General features: G+C 54.5%; 1 protein-coding gene across 4 annotated transcripts in view; it reads right to left on the bottom strand.

The window, feature by feature from the left end:
• Window positions 1–25,729, bottom strand: part of NEK6 (NIMA related kinase 6) — a 102,571-nt gene that overhangs the window by 17,226 nt on the left and 59,616 nt on the right. For all 4 annotated transcript variants that reach the window (XM_033190735.1, XM_033190751.1, XM_033190744.1 and 1 more), the window contains exons 5-8: window positions 20,575–20,685; window positions 15,413–15,521; window positions 14,406–14,513; window positions 2,181–2,275 (exon numbers count right to left, since the gene is read on the bottom strand). In XM_033190735.1, coding sequence (XP_033046626.1) covers window positions 2,181–2,275; window positions 14,406–14,513; window positions 15,413–15,521; window positions 20,575–20,685 — 423 coding nt within the window. The remainder of the gene's footprint in view (window positions 1–2,180; window positions 2,276–14,405; window positions 14,514–15,412; window positions 15,522–20,574; window positions 20,686–25,729) is intronic.

Raw genomic sequence — 25,729 nt, 5'->3', positions numbered from 1 at the left:
GTCATCTCCACAAAAGAACAGGCACGCACCCTCCCCGGGGCTGTTCAGAATGTGCAGGCACACGGGGCCAACACCAGCAGGTTTCTTCCTGTCTCAGAGGAGTTTGGACTTACATGTCTTGTCTCCCGTGGCTAAAGACACTGACTTCCCTCCAAATTCTCTCCTACATCCACTGCCCTCCCCCGAGCCCACCCACACACCCTGCTCAACACCCGCCACCACTCCAGCCCACCCAGGAGCTGGGCTGCGGAGAGACAGGGAGGCAGGGAGGACAAATGGCTTGTCCCCCTTTCACCTGCAGGGCCCTCCCCCCTCCACTGCACACACTCCACAGCTGATCCAGCTAGGTTCTCATTCAAAGAGCTCCTCTGTGACCGATGCCCTGTGGAGTCCTGGAAAGAGCACCCGGCCTGCTTCCCAGCTCTGTCAGGGCCAGACTCACCCACAGACCCTCTTATCACCCACATCTGCTGAGCCCCGGGAGAAGGGTCCCACCCTCTTGTCACCCGCATCTGCTGAGCCCCTGGAGAAGGGGTCCCAAGCACCAGTTCCACAAGGACCACACCTCCAGCCAGTCTGTTAAAATGAAATATGTGTTCTTACAATAGCAGGTCACTGGCTGCCAGCCTGGCTAACATGGTGAAACCCCGTCTCTACCAAAAAATACAAAAATTTGCCAGGTGGGGGCACCTGTAGTCCCGGCTACTTGGGAGGTTAAGGCAGGAGAATCACTTGAAGCTGGGAGGTGGAGGTTGCAGTGAGCTGAGACTGTGCCCCTGCACTCCGGCCTGGGTGACAGAGTGAGACTCTGTCTCAAAAAAACAAAAGAAAGATTCTGTGAAGTTTAAGCCCTGCAAACAGATCAGAGTTTGGATCTCATAGTCTCAATCTGTAATGTGGGGAGGGGAAATCTCACCACCAAAAGACCCTGCCCACGAGACCCCTGCCACGAGAGCTTCCACGGGCCCCACGTGGCCCAGCAGCGGGCAGCGTCGCCCTCAAGTTCACGCACAAGGGCTGTGAGGTCAGCCTCGGAGTCGACGGTCCCCAGGGGACAGAGCAATCAGGCTCTGCGGACAACTGCTCAGCACTCGAGGCAGGCCCTGGACATGCTGTCCTGAGCATCACTGCTGTGGACTGTCACTGGCCACAGCAGCCGGGACCGAGCTTCTTCCAGTGCGTCAGCTCCAAGCCAGACCCCATGGCTGCTCGAGTCAGCTCCAGGGAAAGCAGAAAAACACTCAGGGTTCCGACTGTAAAACCAAGGCTTGGTGACTAATAGCCTGGGGGGTTTCCAGAGCCCTTTCTTGTCTGTCATTTATCAGGACTAGGACAATGCAAGACAGGTACTCCTGTTCTCAGATGCGGAGGGGCTCAGCCAGGTGGATGGAATCCCAGAGCCGCCCAGCCTTTGGTGGTCTAGGGGCAGGGGGCAGCTTGTGTGGCTGCCAACCTAGACACCAGAGGGCTTAGGCCTCCCTCCTGCCGGTGGCTGCAAGAACTTCATGGCCAAGAGTGATTCATGCTCCCCACACCCCTCGTCACCTGGGGCCCCAGTGTGGCTGGACAAAATGGGTGGGGGGCTTCCGTTTATTCTTATTGTTTCACGTCTGGGCCCACCAGAACTCAAAACTGTTCCTGTCCCTTCGTCCAGACAGGCCACCAGGTCTGAAGTGGCCATCCCCTAGCTCCATTTCACAGCTCAGGGGAGATGTGGTGGTCTTCAGGGAGACCCACATTTCTGGGCCTGGAGGGGTGGCCACCTGTCCGTGGAGAGTGATTCAGGGGCATGAGGCAAGTCTGACTCCTCTCCTGACCCTGGTGCCCTGCACGGGACTGACCCTTAATAAATGATGAACACAGTCACTGGCGTGTGAATGTGATCACCAGGGTGACGGGCAGGGGCAGCTGGGGGTCAGGTGCCGGCCTGTTCTCCCCTGTCTTCCCTTCCCAGACCCCACCCACTGCCATCACCCCCAACAGCCTCCGCCAGCCTGACCCTGCAGACCAGGCCCCACGTGGGCTGAGGAGGGTGAAGGACAGGGCCCTGGTGGTACCGATGCCTCAGGCAGACGTGACATTCCTGGGTTCCAACCTGAGCTGGTAGGGTGAGCCCTGCCCTAACTGGGCACCCCCCACACGTCTCACCAAATGCTGCTGAGCCGCGGGCAGAGACTCACCTCGTACAGCAGACACCCCAGGGACCAGATGTCGGACTTGAAGTTGTAGCCGTTCTCATGGATCCTCTCCGGTGACATGTAGTAGGGTGTCCCCACTGCAATACAGCAAGGGGGGCTGCTTACACTTCATGTAGGGCAGGGGCAGGGCACAGAGGTGAGGCTGGAGGGAGGGCACGCAGGGGCAGGGGAGAGACTGCGCCTCGGTCTCTGAGCAGCCCTCTCCCGCTCTGGGCCTGTGCCTTCCTCTGTCAGATGAGCAGGTGGATCAGATTAGAGGTTCCCATGCTAGCAGGACACTAAACACCTGGGGTGCTGGGGACTTGAAGGAGATTCCCTGGACCCACCGAGACCAAGAATCAGGCTGGGAGGCTGGGCGCCACGGCTCACGCCTGTAATCCTAGCACTCTGGGAGGCCAAGGTGGGTGGATCACCTGGGGCCAGGAGTTTGAGACCAGCTTGGCCAACATGGTGAAACCCTGTGTCTACTAAAACTGCAAAAATTAGCTGAGTATGGTGGCGGGCGCCTGTAATTCCGGTTATTCGGGAGGCTAAGGCAGGAGAATCACTTGAACCCAGGAGGCAGAGGCGGCAGTGAGCCAAGATCATGCCACTGCACTCCAGCCTGGGCAAGAGTGAGATTCATCTCAAAAAAAAAAAAAAAAATCAGGATGGGGCTGGAGAGCTGGGGGCTGGTGTTTCTGCCAGTTGCCCAGGGGAAGGGGATGCCTCGGCCCGGCTGGGGGAAGCAGCTGACTACATGTCCTTTAAGGGAACTGTTTGAATCCACAACAATCAGGATCAGGCTCTGAACAGTGAAAAAACCATCACTGTGGAGGTTAACCAAGATCTTACATGTGTCAGCTCATCCATGTTCCCAACAGTGCTATGAGGCAGCACCTCCATTTTGCATATGGAGAAACTGAGGCTCAGTTTGCATAAGAGTGGCAGGAATTAGTTCAAACCCAGACCCTCAGGCTCCAGAAACCGAGCACTTAGTCTTGCCTGTGGCCACCACCAGTTAGCCCATCCAGACTCGGGGTTGGCTGAGATCTATTAAACAGGATGGAAAAGGCACTAACCAAAAACGAAATGTGTGTAAGGCATTAAAACTAGGAACTTCCGTTCATCAAACCATACCATTCAGAGTTAAAAGGCAAGCTACAGACTGGGAGAAAATCATCCCAACACATACACCTGACAATGGACTCTTTACAGAATATATTTCAAAGCTTCTGTAAATCAATATGTAAGAGACAAACTACCCCCTTACTCAAGTGAGCAAAAGCCTTGAACAGGCACTTCACAAAAGAGAATATCCTAGTGGCCAATAAGCACATGAAGCAAGGCTACTTTTCTCATTACTCATCAGGGAATGGCAAATTAAAACACTTAAGCGGCCAGGCCTAGTGGCTCATGCCTGTAAATCCACCAGTTTGGGGGGCCGAGGTGTGTGAATTACCTGAGGTCAAGAGTTTGAGACCAGCCTGGCTAACATGGTGAAACCCCATCTCTATTAAAAACACAAAAATTAGTCAGACATGGTGGTGCACGCCTGTCATCCCAGCTACTCAGGAGGCTGAGGCAGAAGAAACCCTTGAACCCAGGAGGTGGAGGCTGCAGTGAGCCAAGATCATGCCACTGCACTCCAGCCTGTGCAACAGAGTGAGTAAGACTCTGTCTCAAAACAAAAAACAAAACGAAAAACAACACAATGAGATACAACTATGTACCCATCTGAATGCTTAAAGACAAAAAAACCAAAGTGAAAGAAAAACAAGGTCGGTGATGTGTGGAGCACCTGGAATGTCCATGCTTTGCTGATGAGAAGGTAAAATGGTACAACTACTTTGGAAGACCACTGGCTGGTTTCTACCATGGCCAAACACTGCCAACACTATAACCCAGCAATTCCGCTCCGAGGTAGATGCCCAAATCAGTGCTTCTGTCCATCAAAAGACACAATCAAGAATGTGCAGAGTGGCTTTGCTTGTAACAGCAAAAACTGGAAACAAATGTTGGATCCATTGATAAACCGCAGTCTGTTCACACAGTGGGATACTATACAGCACCGCAAAAGAACAAACCTCAGTTATACACAACAAAATGAATACAGCTCATAGACATAATACTGGGTAAAAGAAACCAGGCACAAAAGAGCACATTACTGTATTTCATTTATGTGAAATTCAAGAACAGGAAAAGCTACTCTATAGGAGTGGTGACCAGGAGCTTCACTGTATGTATATTATACCTCAGTTAAAAAGTGAAAGAGGAAAAAGGTTTTAATGGTGAAGATGGGGCTCTGCTGCCAAGAGGGAAGCCAAAATGCTTCAGGGCCTGTCCTCAGGGTCCCTCTTCTCCTCATAGGAAAGGCCAACACTGAGGAAATTGTGGAGGGCTGTGCCCTGACCTCCCAGTGCCTGTAGGGCTATCTCTGGGCAGCAGGGCACAAGTTGGATGAGCTGAAACTGTGCAAAGACAGGAGGATTTCCTGAGGGAGTGAGCTCTCCATCACCAGAGGCATGAAAACCTCAGCAGAGGGGCTGATTTAGCAGGTCTGGGGTGGAGCCCAGGAATCTGGTCCTGTAACCTGACATTCTCCTATCAGCCCATTGAGTAGATGGCTATTCTGGAGGCACAGGCCTGGAATTTTTTTTCCTTTTTTCTTTTTTTAGACAGTCTCACTCTGTCACCCAGGCTGGCGTGCAGTGTGAGTGCTATCTCAGGTCACGGCAACCTCCGCTTTCCGGGTTGAAGTGAATCTCACGCCTCAGCCTCCTGAGTAGCTGGGATTACAGGCACGTGCCACCATGCCCAGCTAATTTTTATATTTTTAGTAGAGACGGAGTTCCACCATGTTGGCCAGGTTGGTCTCGAACTCCTGACCTCAGGTGATCCATCTGCCTCGGCCTCCCAAAGTGCTGGGATTACAGGTGTGAGCCACTGCGCCTGGCCTGGCCTGGATTTTTAAGGTTGCTAAACTGAGAACATTTTCACTGGCCTGGAGACATCACGTCGTGTGACAGATGCTGCTGCTGTCCTAACCAGAGTCTCTGTGGGGAGCTGGAGTCCCAACGTGGCAAAGGCTCGCTGAGATGTAGCCTGTGACACAAGAAGGAGAGGACCCAGGACCCTGGCAGGAGAATGGACCATTCAGGGGCTGGACTCACAAGGCGCCGGGTCCAGGCCTTAGGGTTTCACAGTCAGGAGATTTCGGGAAAAACACAGGTAACTTTTAATTTCATGAAGGAAGCATTTAAAAACACAAAGCTCCCAACTACCATTTAGTGTCATACTATGATTTTTAAAGGAAAAGACAGCTTGGCACGATTTAGAAAACCCATTTCTCAGTGGCCGGGCACGGTGGCTCATGCCTGCAATCCCAGCACTTTGGGAGGCTGAGGCGGGTGGATCACCCAAGGTCGGGAGTTCAAGACTAGCCTGGCCAACATGGCGAGACCGTGTCTCTACTAAAAATACAAAAATTAGCTGGGTGTGGTGGCGGGCACCTGTAATCCCAGCTACTCGGGAGGCTAAGGCAGGACAATCACTTGAACCCGGGAGGCGAAGGTTGCAGTGAGCCGAGATTGTGCCATTGCACTCCAGCCTGGGCGACAAGAGCAAAACTCCATCTCAAAAAAAAAAAAAAAAAAAAAAAGAAAGAAAATCCATTTCTCAAAACTAAGGATAGTTCTTTAAAAAACAACATTTTGAACTTTATTATATTCTTGTTTTTTTCTTTCTTTCTTCTTTTTTTATTTTTTTTAAGACAGGGTCTCGCTCTGTCACCCAGGCTGAAGTGCGGTGGTGCAATCTTGGCTCACTGCAACCTTAGTCTCCCGAGTTCAAGTGATTCTCCTCCCTCAGCCTCTCTAGTAGCTGGGACCACAGGCGCACCCCACCACGCCTGGCTAATTTTTGTATTTTTAGTAAATATGGGTTTCATCATGTTGGCCAGGCTGGTCTCGAACTCTTGACCTTGGGTATCTGCCTGCTTCAGCCTCCCAAAGTGCTGGAATTACAGGCATGAGCCATCAAGCCCCACCTAAAATTCTTTGTAGAGAGAGGGTCTTGCTATGTTGCCCAGGCTGGTCTCAAACTGATGGCCTCAAGCAATCCTCCCACTTTGGTCTCCTAAAGTGTTAGGATGACAGGCCTGAGCCACTGCATCTGGCCTTGTTTTTCTTATCTTAATGGAGATGGATGAAGAACTACCTTGCAGTTTTGGAGAGGCTGTGAATGGTGCTGGAAGTCTCTGCTTTAGGCTGTGAAAACCCCCAGGGGCAGGACCTTGTTTGTTGCTGCATCCCAGTACCCTGCGCAGGATGGCTCATAGTGGGTGCCTTGTGGGCGTCCGCTCACTGGATGAATGACCCTGCCTGCTTGTGAGCTATGTGGCGGCGTGTGCCACTGACCACGATTCTTCCTTGCAGCTGAACACAGTGCTTATTTAACTGATGGCTGCCCGGAGCTCAAGTGTCTGAAATGTGATTATTGCTTTATCAGGACACCAAGTTCCTTTTCATGGCAATAATCCCCAAGCACAACAGCCCTCACTTAAAGCCCTGTGTGTGAGAAAGGTGTCATCCTCTATGCATACTTGATGAGCGAAGCCAGGGGCTAACCGCTACTTAGCAAAAAGGGCTGTCAGTCAACATATGAATCCGTGTGGAGTTCTACTGGAAAGCAAATCGCGACTTCCAGTTGCAACACCTTGTATATTTTGGTCATGAGGGAGCAAAAGTAAAGGAACAGGTCAGTGTGAAATGGATGGCTGCTTGTAGCCAGTCCTGGGACGAAACACACAGTTCTCAGTGAACAGTGGGAACCTCAGGACAAATATAAGTGGATTCCAGCACCCAGGTGCTATGGATGGAGGTGCCTACAGGTTGGACAATGATGTAGGGCTGATGGGGTGCACACAGAGATGGCAGGGGACAGATGGAGGCAGGGAGTCCTGTCCCCAGCGAGAGACACCACTGTTCACTCTCTGGCTGACACTGCACTCGTTAGACCCCTGGCCAAGTCCCTTCTGTCTGACTCCACAGGCTCTTCCCACCCCCAGTCTCCTCTGCTCACTGTGGATCTGCCTGGGCCTCCACAGGAGGGGTGCTGTAGGGAGAGGTCACCTACACTGGGGCCAGGCTGTAGCCTGGCGCTGCGTTGGCCAGTTCCATCAGAAAGCAAGGGCTTGGAGTGCCTGGCCCTCAGCCCGGGTCCTCCCACAGTGGCCACTCCAGCCCCTGCCCCAGCCCCAGTCCCAGCCCGCTTTTCCACTTGCCTCTGTGCCTTTGCACATGCTGTTCCCTTTGCCACCTTGTGGGCTCCTTTAAGGTCCCCTCCCCTGGCCAGGGAGAGCCAGCTGCTCAGCAGGACCCAAACGTTATGTTTGTCCCTTTGTTCCATCACCACTTCCTCCCTCCGCTGGGTCTCCAAGGCAGGCTGACAGATCCCTGTCTCAGCCTGGCTTTGTATTGAAAGCCTGGGCACATGGGCAGAGAGAGGTTGGGGCACCAGCCCTCCATCCCCTCCTCTGTTCACCTCACTCCTCTGCCACCTCACTGCTTTTCCTGCTTACCCCATTTCCACTGGTGTAAGGAGAAAAGACAAACACCCAAATGCAATTTGGAGCTTTCTTCTAAGATGCTAGTGTTGCAAACTGCCATCCATTCATCATCCACCCAACTGTCCAACCATCCATAATTGTCTATCGTCCGTCCGTCCATCCCTCCATCCATTCATCCATGCATCCATCCATCCATCCATCCATCCATCCATCCATCCCCCATTCATTCACCCATCAGTCTGTCCATCATCCATCCATCCAGCGAGTCACCTGCCCACCTCTATCTAAGATTAACTGAGCCTTGACCCTGCGGGGACCTTGCAGGAGTGGGCCTATCAGGAGGCAGGGAGTTAGCTGTCTGTCCTAGCAAGTATCCAGAAAGAGCCAGTTGACCGCGTCTATCAAGGAACGACCAAACTGATCCGCGCTGCAGCTGAGTTGCCTGGAAAGGCTGGTTAAAAATCTGGATCCCCAGTCCAACTCCAGACCTGGGGGCCAGAATCTCCGGGGGTGGAACTTGGACACCTGCATCTCTTACAAGAGATGTTACTGGTAGTTTCCATCTAAAAGGAGCTGCCAAAAGGCCTCACTCACCCACCCCACCCTTTCAGATGCTCGGTGAGCATCTGTGCAACAGAAAGGTAAAGAAAGTGAAGGAACTGTGAAGCCTTAACTGAGAGAGGCTTGGCCCACCCTGAGCTGGGCAGCACAGGGTCCTCAGGTCTCTGCCTCCTGGCAGGTTCCTCAACCACCTGACCCAGGGGAGGGGCTGCTCCCCAACCCCCTGACCCAGGGGAGGGGCTGCTCCCCCTTCCATCTTAAAGTCAGGGTGCTGTGTCTCACTGGGGGCAGGGTATCCTGGACTGGAGCTAGGGCTGTGTGAAGCTACAGGAGCAGATACAGCATCTTTTCCTGTGATGCCAACTTGTCTGGGAATAAGTCACGTAAAGCCTGGTGTCTATGCTGACAACAGCCACTCAGACATTACGGAGCACAATGCCCAACTCGCATGAGTTTTGAAGATAAAACAAGAGATTTCAAAGAAACCCCCAGCCTGCAGCGGGCCACTGGAGGACGCATCCCCAGATGCCAGGGTAGCTGGGATTCTGAGGAAGTCGGGGAAGCTGGCAGGATGGGCCTCCACGGACAGGGGCCCTGCCCAGGACGACCTCCTTATCCCGGCCCATCTCGCGGCGATGCTGAGACGCAGAGTCTGCAGAGCCCTGTGCAGGCTGGGTTTCAATGCCCCTCGCAGAGACTCCCACCGCCCCCTCCTCTCGGTGGGGGACAGAGCTGTGTGTATGAAAGAAGAGCCTGACAAACCCTGACCTTCCCAGAATCTTTACCTAGAACTCCCCGATTTCAAACCCAGCAGATATCAGAGGAGAATGCGGGATCTGAAAGAGGGAGGTTGATTAAAGGGGTCCCGCTTCTCCAAGATGCACCGCTCCTGTCAAAACAAACTTTGCCATGTTTTGAAATGCTCTCGGTGTTTGAAACATGTTCATTAGCTATGAAAAAGGCAGATTTCACAGGAAGGGGAGGCTGGTGTCTGCAAGCTGCCCCTCTTCCCCAGATGGTGGATTGGAAAGCAGCTGGAGAAATGCGGTCTCCTTGCCGACATCCGTCCAGCCGGCGGGACATCGGGTTGGGTGGCTGTGCCTTGGCACCGAATCCTCCACGGGACAGGCAGGGGCAGGCGGGGACAGCAGTGATGTGGAGCTGGAGCTGGCTGGGCTGGACCTGCTTCTTCCACTCCCCAGCTGAGAACAGAAACTCTCTCAGTCTTGGTCTTCCCATCAAGAAAACAGAGGGTCCCCCCCAACCTCTGCAGACTTGGTTTCCCTCTCTGGAAAATGAGAAGCGATTGTTGGAGTGTTTGGTTCATGGTGAAGACTAAACAGATTCTCCTACCAGGCTGTATCTTCCACAAAGGCGGGGGCCAAGCCAGCCTTCCCAGGGAACGGCCCGGGCCCAGCACAGATCCTCATCAAATGGATGAATGAATGAATGAATGAACCAAAGAGCTGGAGTTTACATCCCTTGCTGGCCCCTTAAGGCCCTTCCCTCTCTTCCCCTCCCCTCTCGGCATCAGCTCATCTCTTCCTAACAGTTTGTGCCCCTGAAAATGCCAGGAATGTGGCAGACCTGTGACTGCCACCCAGGGGTTAGTGCTCAGAACCCTGGCTGAAACTCAGGCCTGAGGTCCATCTGCTGAGGCAGGGATTCTGGGCCCGAGGGACTGAGAGATCCTTCCCAGGCGTCCTGCACTGTTGGGATGGGACACAGGGTGGGGCTGGGCAGGAGGTGGCCTGGGATGCATCTTCATGGCCCTCCGTGCCTGCACTGTCGGGTGTCCCCAGGGATGCCTGGCCGTGAAGGTCGTCCGTCCACTCAACAAATGTTCCACAAGGGTCCCCGTGTCAGGCCTGGGCGCAGACACATCACAGCATGGTGTGATCCCCTGCAAGGCAGCGCTGACACACACCATGAGAGGAGGCTCTGTCCTTCCCTGTGGGGCCCAGGCTGAGCTCCAGGTCCCCCACCAACACCTGCTGTTGGTGAGGTCAAGTGGGCTTTTCCTCGAGGAAGAAGTGCTCAGAGCCCTAGGTGTGCCTCGCATCCGAGGTCTCGCTGGGGATTCTCTCTCGACCCCTTCCCTGGGCACCCACAACCCAAACCCTCCCTGGGCCAAGCTGCAGGCTGATGCCTGGAGAAGGACTCTTTGCTTAAGCTGATTTCCCGTGGGGCTCTGGTACCTGGCTGCTGGGTGACCAGAGGGATGTGGTCTCTCTTACTTCCCTGAGCCTCAGTTTCATCATCTGTAAAATGGGATAATAAACCTTGTGATGATTTACAAAAAAGCAAAATGAGCAAAATGTGTGGGTTTTTTTTTTTTTTTTTTTTGAGACGGAGTCACTCGCCCAGGCAGGAGTGCAGTGGCGCCATCTCAGCTCACTGCAAACTCTCCCTCTTGGGTTCAAGCGATTCTCCTGCCTTACCCTCCCGAGTAGCTGGGATGACAGGCGTGCACCACCACGCCTGACTAATTTTTTCGCTATATTTAGTAGAGATGAGGTTTCATCATATTGGCCAGGCTGGTCTCAAACTCCGGACCTCAAGTGATCTGCCTGCCTCAGCCTCCCAAAGTGCTAGGATCACAGGCGAGAGCCACCATGTCCGGCCAACGAAAAAGCAAAATGGTTTTTGAACTCTTTTTTTCTTTGTCGTTAACTCATCTTTCAGTGAGTTCAGTGGCTACAGAGAAACGAAGTGAGGGTGGCTCTGTTTAGAATCACAGAGCCCCACACCTGCCCTGCGTGCCCACAGTGGGCCCCAAGAGGCAGTCCCACCTGTCCCCTCAACATGCCACCTGGCACAGACTGTGTCTGTCCCCTTGAAAACTGCATAATTGCATATCCCCAGCACACAGCCCAGGGCCAGGCAGTAGGCTCAAGGAAGGAGAAGGAAGGGGTTTGCGCTTCAGGGCCAGGCTAAGCCCCGGGAGACCCAGTGGGGCCCTGACCTCGAGTGCCCGACGGGGTCATCCCCAACCACACCTGCTCCCCCAGACCCCCAAGAGGCAGCACAGGCCCTGCCTGGGCCTGGGTGTGACCAGCAGCCCTTCCCACCCTGTCACCCGTGGCTGTCACTGAGACTGCCCTGTCACTACAGCCGAGCAGCCAGGCCTGCCTGCCCGCTCTCCCAGCCCCGTGATTTGTCTTGCAGCTGCTGCCTTGCTCGGAGCGAGACACTTGCTTGCAGCTTGTGAGCTGTGTATAGGCAAATCTTTCATTTTTCCTGCATTACGCCGGCGTGTACTGTCACTTAATTTTTATGTATGCAATCCTTCCTGACAAATATGATCTGCTGCCTGGTAATTCGTCTGACGCTCATTCTGTTCTGCGCTCTAATTACGGCTCCTATTTCTGACACCGAGGCAGCCGCTCTGCCACCGCTGGGTACCGCACCTGTCAGCCCGACCATGGCACTGACTAATGCCCTTTCATGCCAGCCTCGTGTTAGCAAATACAGAGGCGGGGAGGGGCCTGGGAGGGGGAAGTGGGAGGAGACCAGATTTGCATAAGCCCAGCTTTTGGGTCAGCAGCCTTAGGGGACGAGGTGGTTGCCGGGGCAACGTGGCTGCCAGCACAGCATTCCCACGTAGTAGGTGCACATGAGGTGCGGCAGATGCATAATTCATCCCCATGCACAGGGCGTGCAATGTCCCTGGCCCCTGTGCCCCTACTGAGTCATGATGCAATGGTAATTAGTTCAATCTCTTGCCCAACCAAATGTGTATGCAAGACTTAGTCAGCAGTCTGCAGAACCTCTTGGCGGAAGGGGCTTTGGCTTCGCACTGTCTTTGGGCTTTGGCTCGGCATTGTCACCATTATGGAAGCTGGTGGGTGCACGCCCTTGGTTCTGGGAGCTCATCCTGCTGAGGGACTTGCTCAGCTCCGTGCAGGCCTCAGCTCATTGGGCATCTCCCTGGATGCTGGCACACAGCCCGGAGCGGGGACAGGCCCCAGGAGGGCTCCTTCCACCCATCATGTGGCCTGGTCGGCGCTTGGAGGGCTCGGGAAGAGCCCGGCTTATGAGGGCGGCCTTCTCCCAAGTTCCAATTCCTTCTCATTAATATAATAAGTGCACCAGTCCAAGCCAATAAAATCATACTGTCGGATGAGACGCATCTCTGCCCATTCCTAATGATGCGATCCTAACCGGCTCTGACGGAGCGCCGCAGTCTTTTTTCTGCAGTGGGACAGAGAAAGGCTCGGTGCTGACTGACAGGGGACAGGAGGCAGCGGTTTTACCTCTTCTCTTTGACAGCTTCCCTTGAATTTCCTGGTCTTTTCGAAGCCCTTCAACCACATAGGTAAAGAGTCCCAAAGTGACCGAAACACTTGGTTTTTCACAAGGGAAGTCAATGCTTGAGGGAACAGGGAAAGACAAGGCTTCCTTCCAGCAACGGAGAGTCGGTGGCCTGGGTCCCCAAGGGGCTCCGACAGTATCCGCCGAGGCCCCGGCCCTCGTTTCCTGGAAGCGGCGTGGGTTCTGGAAGGAGAGGCCTGCTGCCATTTGACCTCGGGAAAATCTCTCGAGCACCTGGATTTCAGATTCTTCCACTAAAGGGAAGAATCGCTGGATGCTTGGGGCTGTCAGGGGCGTGAGTGGAGTGCCCCATCCTCCTCGGGCGGTGAGTCCTGACACATCCTCCCTTTGGAGCTAAAGGAAGAGCTCCTGAGGCCTCACCAGGTGGGGATGAGAGTTGCAAAACAACCCCCTCCCCGCCACCCCCGCTGGCTCCAGCAGCTGCTGGGAGCCGCTAGTCTCTAGGCTCGTACATTTCTCCTAATTGTGTGCAACGCGCTGAGAGTCTCACTGGAATCTGTGTGAACAGTGACACTTTCCACAGGACACTGTGACTTCCAGAAAGTGCCTCCGCTCAGACAATGCTGCTCTCTCTCACACCCCACTTGCTGCAGGCACTCGGGGGTCTGGGGATGGGAGACGTCCTGCCTTGAGCCATGGAGTGGGGTGGAAATGAGCTGGAATGGGGCGGTGTTCCAGGCAGCGGCGGGCGGCTCCTGGGGCCCAGCACTCTCCTGGGGAAGCGGATGCTGGTGGGCGCAGCACACAGTGGGTGGGCCTGGGGGCATCTTCCTCTGCAAACGCACCTCAAAGAGCCAGGAACTAGCCCCGAGAAAGCAGGGGCCCTCGCCCACTCCATGGGCCTCAGGGAAATGTCCCCACAGGTGGGCATGGTGAGACCCAGACAGCCTTGTAGTAATGCACCGGAGACCCTGCTGCTGTGTTCCACGGCGGGGGAATGGGGGGCTTTCTTGGTTCCTGTGTTCTCAGTAAATGAAAAATCCTCCATCGTCCAGCACTCCAAGTTTCACATTTGGTTACATACCCAGTGTGTGGATTCTGAAGCTTGCCATTGCTTCACGTGTCCCCAAAACGCACATCTGACCAAGTCTCTTCCCGAGTTCAGCCCTTCAGAAACCCCGAGCCCTAGGGTGGTGTTCAGCCCACTGAGCTCAGAGTTCAAAGCCCTGCCCGCCTTTCTTACCGCTCCTGCAAGGACCCTGGTCTGTGGCAAAGCCAGGCTCAGCTGCACTCCGAGGCTCACCCACTCTTTCCTGGAACACTGCTCCCACCTTCCCTGTCCCAGCAGCACCTGGTCACCCTTTATGGTCCAGCTACAATGTCACCTCCTCCCTGGCAGGCACCTGGTACCCACAGCCTCAAAACCACCGGTTTAAAGGCCAAAAACTAGGAACAGCACAAATGTCCACCCCACAGGAGGGACGGACGCAGGGTGCTGCCCGCGAACGGGACACTCACAGCAGTGGGAAGATGGCTGCCCTGTGCCACAGACACATCCCCAGCTCCAAGCAACTGGCTCAGTCAGCTTCTCCTGCAAGGGCCGGGAGGTGACCAGAGGGTGCGGGAAGCCCCAGCTGGACTCCTTTGGCCATAGCTGACTCCCTTCTGGGTCACTGTTCTGAAGAGATGAGAAAACTCTGGGGCTTATAAAAGGCATCTTCCTGCCCTAACTGACCAAAGACACGTGGAGAGAATGTTTGCGTCTCCCTGCATGGTCACCAGGTCTGCTGGGGCATGCTGGGGCACAGATAGGTCCCCCTTACCTAGGGAGTGGGCTGCGGTGGTCTCAGAGCTGAAGAAGCGGCCCAGACCAAGGTCACCGAGCTTCACGACGCCTGTGGCTGTGATGAACACATTGGCAGGCTTGATGTCTGCAGGGTGAGCAGAAGGAGGTTGGTGTGAGGTAGGAGGCTTGGGGTAGGTGGGACAGGACGAGAGGAAGGGGGAGCTCCAGATGAGGTGAGGCCTACCCCAGGTCCTGCTCCCTCAGGGCAAGGCCCTGTCCTGGCTCTGGCTGTGGGACCTCAGGAAATTGACCATTTCTGAGCCTCAGTTTCTTCACCTGTAAAATGGGTCTCCCTTCACCAACTTCACAGAGCTGCTGTGAGGGTTTGGAGAGCAGGGGTTTCTGTGCTCCTGTTTCCTGCTCTAGAGCCATATCCTCCAGGCTTAGACCAGTGCCTGGCACGCAGGAGGCCCTCAGGGAAAATCTGTGTAACGAATGAAGGAGGTGCTCAGTGGGGCACCCTGTGCCGTACCCCTCAGCGAGGGCGGGACCTCAAATACAGCAGACACTGAGAGATACAGGTAGAGTTAAGGAACAGAGGTGTCCAGGAAGCAGCCTACATAAAGGACCCCGCGCCCTACCAGGCACCCACCAGGCTCCTTTCTCACAACTCGGGTGATGTCAACTATGGAAACACCCCTCAGGTGCGTCCCGCTCTCAGCCCAGCCCGCTGAGATGGCAAAGCCCCCATGAAAGGCCCCTCTGTGCGGGGCTTCCCCTGACCTCCCTCCCAGGCTGCTGTGGGGAACTGGAAGTGGGGGCCAAGCGGGACCCCTGCTGGGGCTCACATCACTTTCCACCTAGGTCCCTGACCCAGGTGCGTGTGTGTGTGGTTGCTGGACAGCCCCCCTGCCCAAGGAATACAGAGCGGTCCAACTTCCTCAAGGGGCTGCCCCTGAGGACCCTGGAGGAGCCATGGGAAGCGTCTTCCTGGGGCTCCAGGGGCACTTGGGCTCCGGGCGGCTCCTGGCGGGGCGCGCGTACCTCGGTGCATCACCCGGCGTGAATGCATGTGCTCCACGGCGCTGCACAGCTGCACAAAGTACTTCCACACTGTCCTCTCCGGGATGAGCCGCTTCTGCTTCTTAAAGTACTGCAGCGGGAGAGATAGGCAGAGGGATAGGCCCGGGTGAGCGGGCTTGGAGGTGGGTGACCACAGGGCACTGCCTCTGTCCTTTCCCCAGTGGGCAACTGGTGCCAGGCACGGGGGAGGGGGTGGGGACTGGGCAGCTGAGAAACAATAAGCCCAGAACCAAGAGTGATGTGGCCACGCCTCTCCTTCTACCTGAATGGCACTCCGCGGCCAACCCGCCCCCACCCCGAAAGCTCCATGAGGGCTAGACAGGCCTGGCGTGTCCGGATGGCTTTGCTGCATGGACACCCAGATCAAATATGCTGAAAGTGGCCCTCAATTACATTTTTCCAGAACCTCCCGGACACATCCCAGACAGGGTGTTCCTTGCAGGACTGAAATGGTGTGGACTCTCCCTGTCCCCAGCCCCAACCTGGCCCAGGAGGGTGGCATGCAGGACACACGTGGTGGTTAAATCACAGCTGCCGCCACCTCCTCAGAACCAGCAGATCTCAGCGCACTGGAATTCTTTTTTTTTTTTTTTTTTTTTTGAGACGGAGTCTTGCCCTGTCACCAGGCTGGAGTGCAGCGGTGCGATCTCGGCTCACTGCAACCTCCGCCTGCCAGGTTCAAGTGATTCTCCTGCCTCAGCCTCCCGAGTAGCTGGGATTACAGGCGTGCGCCTTCATGCCCAGCTAATGTTTGTATTTTTAATAGAGACGAGGTTTCACCATTTTGGCCAGAGTGGTCTCAAACTCCTGACCTCATGATCCACCCGCCTCGACCTCCCAAAGTGTTGGGATTACAGGCGTGAGACACCACGCCCGGCCCCGCACTGGAATTCTTAACAAATGCGGCCAGAACCTTGAGGAAATGGGCTTGACACATTCAAATGGAACCCCAGGTCACTCTGCTTCACTGCCTGGGAAAACATATTTAGTGATCCAGGAAGAAACCAAAACACAAGGCCCCCGGCCGCACTGAGTGAGCCGTAAGTAACAGAAGGTCCTGGAGAGGGCAGGCCCAGAGCATGTGACAGCCACGGTTCAGCTCGAGACGGGGGTGGCTCTCGGATGCCAGGCCCATGGCGGTGGGGCAGGACTTCACCAGCTACCTGCAAACCAGCTTTTCGTTCAGGGGCTTTTTGCTTCAAAGCAACCATCTTTCCCCAAAGCAGGCAGAGGCAGCGCTGTGGGCCTGATGGTCAGGGCAGCTGCTCTGGCACTGGGAAGCTGGGAACTGACCAGGACACACTGGCCTGGGAAGGGGCGTGGGTGGAGGAAAGGACCTGGGCTGGCACTTGCAGACCACCTGCAGGGTGTGGCCACCACACCAGCCTAAGAGGGAGGGCTGGGCCCATCTTACAGCCAGGGAAAGAAAACTGAGGGCCACACAGAAAGAGGCAGAAACAACTCAACCCCAGGCCTCCCACCTAGAAAGCCCAAGCCCTTAGTCCACTTCTTTTTTTTTTTTTTGAGATGGAGTCTCCCTCTGTCACCCAGGCTGGAGTGCAGTGGCGTGATCTCAGCTCACTGCAGCTTCCACCTCCCAGGTTCAAGCAATTCTCTCGCCTCAGTCTCCCGAGTAGCTGGGGTTACAGGTGTGTGCCACCACGTCCAACTAATTTTTTGTATTTTTAGTAGAGACGGGGTTTCGCCATGTTGGCCAGGCTGGTCTCGAACTCCTGACCTCAGGTGATCTGCCTGCCTTGGCCTCCCAAAGTGCTGGGATTACAGATGTGAGCCACCGCGCCTGGCCTCCTTAGCTCACTTCTAATAACACCAGTAACCATTGATATGGGAGACCGAGCTCAGAGGCTCGGGAACATGCCCAAGGTCACCTGGCACCCAGCTGGGACCCAGGTCTGGGTGCTTCCCACAGTGGGACAGTCACAGCCAGGAACCCCTGGCCTCGCCATAAATCCCCTCAAGGCTGTTCTGAGGTGCAATTCTGGGAGAACCTCTCTGGTGAGCCATCCCAGGTCTCAGCACAGACCCCAACCCCGGGCCACCTCCAGGCCTGTGGCAGGCCAGGCTGGGATGTTATTCACGCTGTGACGTGAGTGAATCCTCATTACAGCATTTAAGCAGGGACGTGCATGGCCTAGAGTGGTGATTTTCTAAATGTCACGTCCTATAAGCACTGTCTGACATTTAGCAGGGAGGCGCCGAGTCTCTGGTGGGTTCTGGGACTACGGCAGCTCCTAGCTTCACTCTTCCTCGTAAATAACTCGGGCACCATGGCTGTGATGGCGCAGCTTAGCCCTTGAGGCTGCAGGCTCTCGGGACACAAGCCCTGCTGCCTGAGAGCCTCTGAGGCCAGTGGGATGACCATGCGGTGGCCCCTGTTCCTCTGGAAACCCAGAGGTGGCCTGAGAGCAGGCAGAACCAGGGGAACCGAGCTCCCATCAAGCCCCAGACACTGTGCTGGTATGTTACAGATGAGGAAACTGAGGCACAGGGACAGGGACCCGCCCGAGGCCATCCAGGGGATGTGTCTTACTCGGGTGGGTCTCTGCACTGCCAGGCCTCCCCTGTTGGCAGCTGCACCGAGCCAGCTCTGCAGGTGAGGGCCCCTGAGCTGGGTTGGAGGGAACAGGAGCAGGCAGGGACAGTGGGGGGAGGGAGGTGGGGACTGTGGTAGGGGGAACTATGCCAGGTGAGGAGGAGGGACCCAAGGCGTGGGGGTCCAGGTGGCTGCTCAGAAACTGAGGCCACACCTATCCTAGACTCAATCCTGCTGGGTTTATGACTGACTTGAACCCTGAGCCAGTGTTGGCTCTGGGGAAGCCAAAGAAGGGGTGCAGGGGAAGGGGACACCCCCTCCCAAGCCTGGCATAGAGGAGGGATGCTGGATAGAATGCCCTCATGCCTCCTCTTCTCTCTCTGCTGAAGGAGACTGCATCTGGCCTGGGTTTCCCACAATGCTCCCTCCAAGAGTTCCCGGGGACAGGGTGGAAACTGAGGCTCAGGGAAGAGGGATTTGCCCAGCCTCAGCCCCCCATCTGCCTGTCTGACTGTAGGCCCACTCCACGGACTGAGAGGCCGCAGTGTCTGGGCTCCACTGGGGCTGAGAGGGTGAGGCGTCCTCTCCATGGGCTGCGTTCCCGTGTGGCAGTAGGGAGAGGCCTCTCCTTCACCTCGTGCTCCTCCTCCGTCCCCGCCCTCACCTCTCCTACCCGGCCTCCAGTCTTTCTTCTAGAACACCGAGCTGACCATGTTGGTTCCCTGCCATGAATCTCAGGCAGCTTCTCTGACGTTAGGGCCTGGTCCCGGATCCTGAGCCTCGAGTGAGAGGCCCCGCATGATCCGGTGGTCTCCATCTCAGCTCCCCTTTCCCTTTCCCATCCCTGCTGGACCGTTTCTGCGTCTGGACAGCCTGCCTCCCCTAACGGCTCAGCTCAGTGTCACCTCCTCCAGGAAGGCTTCCCTGACTCCCACAGGCCCTGCACATGGCTTGTTCACACTGGCTCCTAACTACTCGTTCGAGGGTCTGTCTTCCTGTTAGAATCCGGGATCCCTGAGGGCAGTAGCCATGCCGGTGACATACCTAGTTCTTGGCACAAGGGTGACACACGGTGGATGCACGATGCTTGTGTGTCCAGCAAGGGAACGTGTGAAGGAGAAACAAGTGAAGGGGGACGGGGGAGAGGAAGAGCTAAGACATGATCTAGCACATCTGTTCCCACCAGGGATCTGTGTGCAGATTAACATCCCTGCAAAGGCATTAATATGTCAGCAGAAATGTAAGAGCAGGTGATAACAGCTCAAGTAATGCCACTTCCCAGTGACGCCTATATTCCTAGGAGCCACATTTCAGAAGAGCACCAAGCAATTGCTCAATCCCAGTGCCTGATGGGAAAGACAGAGAACCCACATCCAGCCCCGTTTCCAAGCGCGGCTGTGAGTAGGGTAGGCGCTCGAGCGGGGCCCATCCTCACTTGGGAGCAGACAGGCTGCATCCAGAGGAGAGAGGTGATGGGGCCACAGTAGGGCCCCAGGGACAGAGGTCCAAGCCAGTAGGGATGTGAGGACCTCCACTAAGGAACAGTGGAGTAGGGGCTGAGGGTTTGGGCCTAGGGGTCAGGCAGGCCTGGGGGCCTCCACCTAGAGGCTTAGCTGCCTTGGGCAGGAGACTAGACCTCTCTGAGCTTTGCTATCTGAGGACAGCGGGGACTCGGTGAGGGATGTGTGAGCGTACTGTGCTGGGTGGTGGCTGGCAGGAGGTGCCACTCTTTCACTGAAGCTGCAGTGGTCCTGGACACCAGACTCACGGTGGACTCCACCCTGTGCCCTGGGCGGTGGGGTGAGGCAGGTGGAGAGGTATGTAGGGGTGTGGAGCACGAGCCAGCCCTGGAGCTGAGCCTGACCATGTGACTCGAACGATCGCTCAATCTCTTGAAGACCCCAGGCCTGGGCGTCAGCTGGAACATGGAAATGGAGTTCCCCCTCTAGGGCTGGGGAAGTCATCTTGGACCATGTCCACCAAAGGGTCCCAGGCCAGGAAGAGACCGGGGCCACAGGCATGGCTCTGTCCCCACAATGCTGGGTATCCTCAAGCAAGTCTCTTAACCTCTCTGGGCTCAGTTTTCCCCTTCTGTAAAATGAGGTAGTGGGATCTACAAGACACTTTCTCAAGAGCTGGGGTCGGACCAAACAGGGTGCTGCCCCCCCTCCTTCTGTGAGACAGGAGAAGTGGTTCATGTGCCTGTGGACAGGCTGGGGCACAGGGAGTGGCCAGAGGGGTTCCTTCTGCCCATGGCTGGCCCCCTCCCAGCCACCATCCTGTCTTGGCGTCACCTTCGCCTTGCTTTTGCACACAGGCTCTTTTGAGCTGGGCTTCCCTGAGGCCAATGGGAAGAAAGAGGCCTCCAGCAACAGCAGCTGGGGATGGACCCTGAGAGGCCCTCACCAGACCGCAGCTAAGGCCTGTGGGCATCCGCAGGGGCACCCAGGGTCCCCGGGCGGCCGCCTCTGGCTAAGGGCAGAGCATTGTGGGACTGGGCTGAAGGCAGACTGCCACCTCCGGCTCCAGAGCTGCGCAGCCCCAGCAGCCCCACCCGCCAGGTGCTCACCTTGATCATCTGTGAGAGGTCCCCCGCGTCGGCCAACTCCAGCACAATGTTCAGCTCGTTGTCTTCGATAAACGAGTCCAAATACTTGATGATATTGGGGTGGTTCAGTTGCTGCATGAGGAGAGAAAGAGGGGAGGGGGCACCAGTGAAGACGGGACAGACCCAGCGCCTGCCCACCACCGGCACCCTGCTGGCACCCGGTCGGCCACTGAGGCCCTGGCATTTGCTAGAGAAGTGGGTCCCAGGGAAAGAAAGGCCTGTGCTGGGGAGTCAGGAAGGCCTGGGTGACATGGGAAAGCCACCTGGCCTCCCCGAGGGTCAGATTCCTCATCTGTAAAACTGAAGTCATGTTTGAAGCATAGTTGTGAAGACGACATGGGTCAATACTCTTGAAATGCGTAACAGGGCAGCTGCACAGAGCTACGTGAGACTCAGCATGGGCTTGTGGAAAGGACTCTTCCCCTCCTCCTCACCAACCAGACCCTGAGGGTGGCATTGGGCCCTACCTCTCTGTCCCTGTGCCCTGTGCTCAGACACGGCCAGCCTGCAGGTGCTCCTCAGAAGGATCGTCTCCTCCCTTCATCCTTCCCACTCTCTCAATCCCTGACCTATCTCTTGTGAAACCATTTTTTTACAAAAATATTTTTTGTAGAGATAGGATCTCACTATGTCGCCCAGGCTGAAACTGAACTTCTAGGCTCAAGCGATCCTCCCACCTCACCCTCCAGAGCAGCTGGGACTACGGCTGCACACCACCATGCCTGGCCCTTGTGAAATCTTGAAAAAAATCCCTGGAGGCATGAGAGCCGTCCAGTTGATGTGCTCATGCTGAGATCCTGCCTCTGTCCTTCGCTCCATAGCCTGCATGTTTGCTGCAGTGGAGCACAGAGCTGGAGCATGGAGCAGGACAGAACGGTGCCCCCCTGGCTGGAAGTCAGGCCCTGCCAGGTTAAGAGGAGCCCCTAGCATCTGTTCATAACAAAGCTGACTGTTTATATCAAAGTGACTCCAGGATCTGAGAGAGCAGAGGGGACTCGGCTCTCTCAGATCCTGCCCTGGTGTGGGTGTCATCAGACTAATCTAGACACCAGCCGACCACCAGAGGCCGATAGTGAGCACATTTCCCAAAAGGCCGGGAAGTGGCTGGGAGAAGGATGCACTGTGCCCATCCGTGGATTCTAAAATGAGGGGAGCCTGGGCAGATGTTACAGAGCCATGTAAGCCCCTATTCATTAATTCATTCCCCAAGCCAGCCCCCATGTGTGGACCCTGGGGGGCCACAGCAGGCTCAGCCACTGGCCCCAGCTCAGGTCCTTGGGGGCCAGAGTGGGCTCAGCCACTAGCCCCAGCTCCTCCCCATGTGTCCATCCTCTCACCAGGTCCCCCCAGAGACTGATCCCTCTCTGCTATGATGCCCACTGCCTGTCCGAGTCCTCAAGCCCCTGCTCTGGACCAAGGTCTGACCCTAAGGTGGGTGTGCTGGCCCCTGACTGCCCTCAGCCAGGGCTCAGTGAACATCCAGACACCACTGTAAGGAACCAGGCACACTGCATAGCTCAGGATACAGGTGTGGCACATTCAATCCTGGTTCCCAGGGGTGGCTGGGAGGGAGCCCTGTTGCCATCTTAGCAGCAGACTCTCCTGTGGAAGCACCTTGGTCAGTAACAAATGTAGGTAATTTACACAGGGTGATTGGACTTCAGAAGGTGGCACACAAAGCAATCCTAAGCAAAAAGAACAAACCTGGAGGCATCACATTACTGGACTTCAAACTATATTACAAGGCTATGGTAACCAAAACAGCATGGTACTGGTACAAAAATAGATACACAGACCAATGGAACAGAATATAGAACCCAGAAATAACGCAGCACACCTATAACCACCTGATCTTCAACAAAGTTGACAAAAATAAGCAAAGGGAAAGGACTCCCTACTCACTTAACTGGCTAGCTATATGCAGAAGAATGAAATGGAACCCCTATCTTTCACCATATGTAAAAATTAACTCAAGATTGATTAAAGACTTAAATGTAAGGCCTCAAACTATAAAAATCCTAGAATAAAACCTAGGAAATACCTTTCTCAACACTAGCTTTGACAAAGAATTTATGACCAAGTCCTTAAAAACAATTGCAACAAAACCAAAAACTGACAAGTGCGACATCATTAAATGAAAGAGCGTCTGCATGGCAAAAGAAGTGATCAACAGAGTAAACAGACAATTGACAGAATGGGAGAAAACATTCATAAACTATGCATCTGACAAAGGACTAATGTCCAGAATCTATAAGGAACTTAAATCAATAAGAAAACAAACAAACAAACAAACAAACAACAGTAAAAAGTGAGCAGAGGAGGCTGGGCATGGTGGCTCACGCCTGTAATCCCAGCACTTTGGGAGGCTGAGGTGGGCAGATCACTTGAGATCAGGAGTTCGAGACCAGCCTGGCCAACATGGCAAAACCCTGTTTCTACTAAAAATACAAAAATTAGCCAGGCATGGTGGTGGGTACCTGTAGTCACAGCTACTCGGGAGGCTGAGGCAGGAGAATCGCTTGAACCTGGGAGGCAGAAGTTGCAGTGAGCTGAGACTGCGCTACTATACTCCAGTTTGGGTGACAGAGCGAGATTCTATCTAAATAAAAATAAAATATAAACAAACAGGCTGGGTGCGGTGGCTCATGCCTGTAATCCTAACACTTTGGGAGGCCGAGGCGGGCAGATCACCTGAGGTCAGGGGTTCAAGACCAGCCTGGCCAACATGATGAAACCCCGTCTCCACTAAAATACAAAAATTAGTCGATCATGATGGCGGGTGCCTGTAATCCCAGCGACTCAGGAGGCTGAGACAGGAGAATCGCTTGAACCTGGGAGACGGTGGTTGCAGTGAGCCAGGGTCATGCCACTGCACTCCAGCCTGGGTGGCTGAGTGAGACTCTGTCTCAAAATAAATAAATAAAAATAAAATAAAAAGTGGGCAGAGGACATGAACAGTAATTCTTCAAAAGAAGACATACAAGCAATTAACAAACACGAAAAAATGCCCAACATCACTAATCATCAGAGAAATGCAAATCAAAACCACAATAGGCTGAGTGCAGGGGCTCATGTCTATAATGCCAGCACTTCGGGAGGCCGAAGTGGAAGGACTGCTTGAGCCCAGGAGTTTGAGAACAGCCTGGGCAATATAGTGAGACCTTGTCACTAAAAAAAAAAAAAAAAAATTAGCTGGGCTTTGTGAGCAGGCCAGTAGCCCAAGCTACTCGGGAGGTTAAGGTGGGAAGATCACTTGATTGTGGGAGGTTGATGCTGCAGTGAGCCGTGATCACGCCACTGCACTCCAGCTTAGATGACAGGGTGTGCCCCACTCTCAAAAAAAAAAAAAAAAAATTACAATGAGATACCACTTCACATCAGTCAGAATGGCAAGTACTACAAAGTCAAAAAATAACAGATGTTGGTGAGGTTGCGAAGAAAAGGGAACACTTATATGCTGTTGGTAGGAATGTAAATTTGTTCAGACACCATGGAACGAAGTCTGGAAATTTCTCAAAGAACTAAAAATAGAACTACCATTTGACCCAGCAATCCCATTACTGGGTATATACCCAAAGGAATATAAATTGTTCTACCAAAAAGACACATGGGCTTGTATGTTCATCACAGCACTATTCATAAGAGCAAAGACATGGAATCAATCTAGGTGCCCAGAAATGGTGGGCTGGATAAAGAAAATGTGGTACATGTATACCATGGAATATCACGCAGCCACAAAAAAGAATCAAAGTCATGTCCTTTGCAGCAACATAGATGCAGCAGGAGGCCATTATCCTAAGAGAATTAACATAAAAACACATCTATACTGCATGTTCTCACTTTTATAAGTGGGAGCTAAATCTTGGGTACACATGAACATAAAGATGGAAACAGTAGACACACTGGGCTCTACAAGAGGTGGGGGGAGTGGGGCAACAGCTGAAAAACTTCCTATTGGGTACGACGTTCACTATCTGCGTGACAGGATCAGCGACTCAAATCTGAGCATCACACAATACGCTCTCGTAACAAACTTGCATGTGTACCCTCTGAATCTAAAATAAAAACGGAAATTTTAAAAAGGTGGGCCAGATGCGGTGGCTCATGTCTGTAATCCCAGCACCTTGGGAGGCCGAGGTGGGTGGATCACCTGAGGTCAGGCGTTCAAGACCAGCCTGGCCAACATGGCGAAACCCCGTCTCTAAAAAAATACAAAAGTTAGCCGGGTGTGGTGGTGCACACCTGCTATTCCAGCTACTCGGAGGTTGTAGTGAGCTGACATCGTGCCACTGCACTCCAGCCTGGGTGACAAAGCAAGACCCTGTATCAAAAAAAAAAAAAAAAGAAAGAAAGAAAAGAAAAGAAATAGGAAAATCCTCTTGCTCAGATTTTGTGTTGAGAAGGCCATCCTGTGTGAACACTGGCCATCGCATCGCTGCCCTCAGCACACATCACGCTCCACAGACATGTTTTTCAGTTACCAAAAAAAGTGTCAAAGCAAGTGAATGGCAAGTTGAAAGTGCTTTCCAATCTTTAAGACACGACCTACGGCGTGGGCAAGCTGCTACTAGGATAAATGGGAACACCCTGCTCCTTCACCCTCCTCTTGAACTTCACCTCATTATGTTACCAGGAAATCTCACACCCTCTCAGGGAGGACTCCCCAAAAACTGCCCAGGTCATCAGCAATCCAGGCATGACAGTTTCTCCAGCAAGGGAGAAATGAGAGGGGTTGGGTAGGAAGTAAAGCCCTATCAAGGAGGCGCTGGTTCCTGGGGAGGGGAGGAGGGAGGCTCCTCCCCCATTTCCCTGCAGGTCTGAGGGCAGGGGGTTAAGGAAGGGCTCCCTTAAATGCCCAGGTAGTCGACAAAGGCACAGGCAGAAAGAGGCTCTGGACATCCATCGGGCTAAATCCTCAAGGTCCAGAGAGGGGAACGGATCAGCCACGGGTCCACAGCAGCAGGGGTCTAGAACAGCAGCTGAGTCTAGAACCTGGTCCACACGGAGTCCACCTCACAGCCTGTGGCCTCTTGGTGGGCCCAGGTGGGTCTGGAAGGGGACACACTTGGGCCAGGGACAGGGAAGGTGCTGCAAAGACGCAATGTGGTTGGGCCTT

The sequence above is a fragment of the Trachypithecus francoisi genome, unplaced genomic scaffold (assembly GCF_009764315.1).
Source record: "Trachypithecus francoisi isolate TF-2019V2 unplaced genomic scaffold, Tfra_2.0 Contig01585, whole genome shotgun sequence".
Classification (NCBI taxonomy): Eukaryota; Metazoa; Chordata; class Mammalia; order Primates; family Cercopithecidae; genus Trachypithecus; species Trachypithecus francoisi.
The sequence above is the reverse complement of the archived record's forward strand: the minus strand, read 5'-3'. Positions and strand labels throughout refer to the sequence as shown.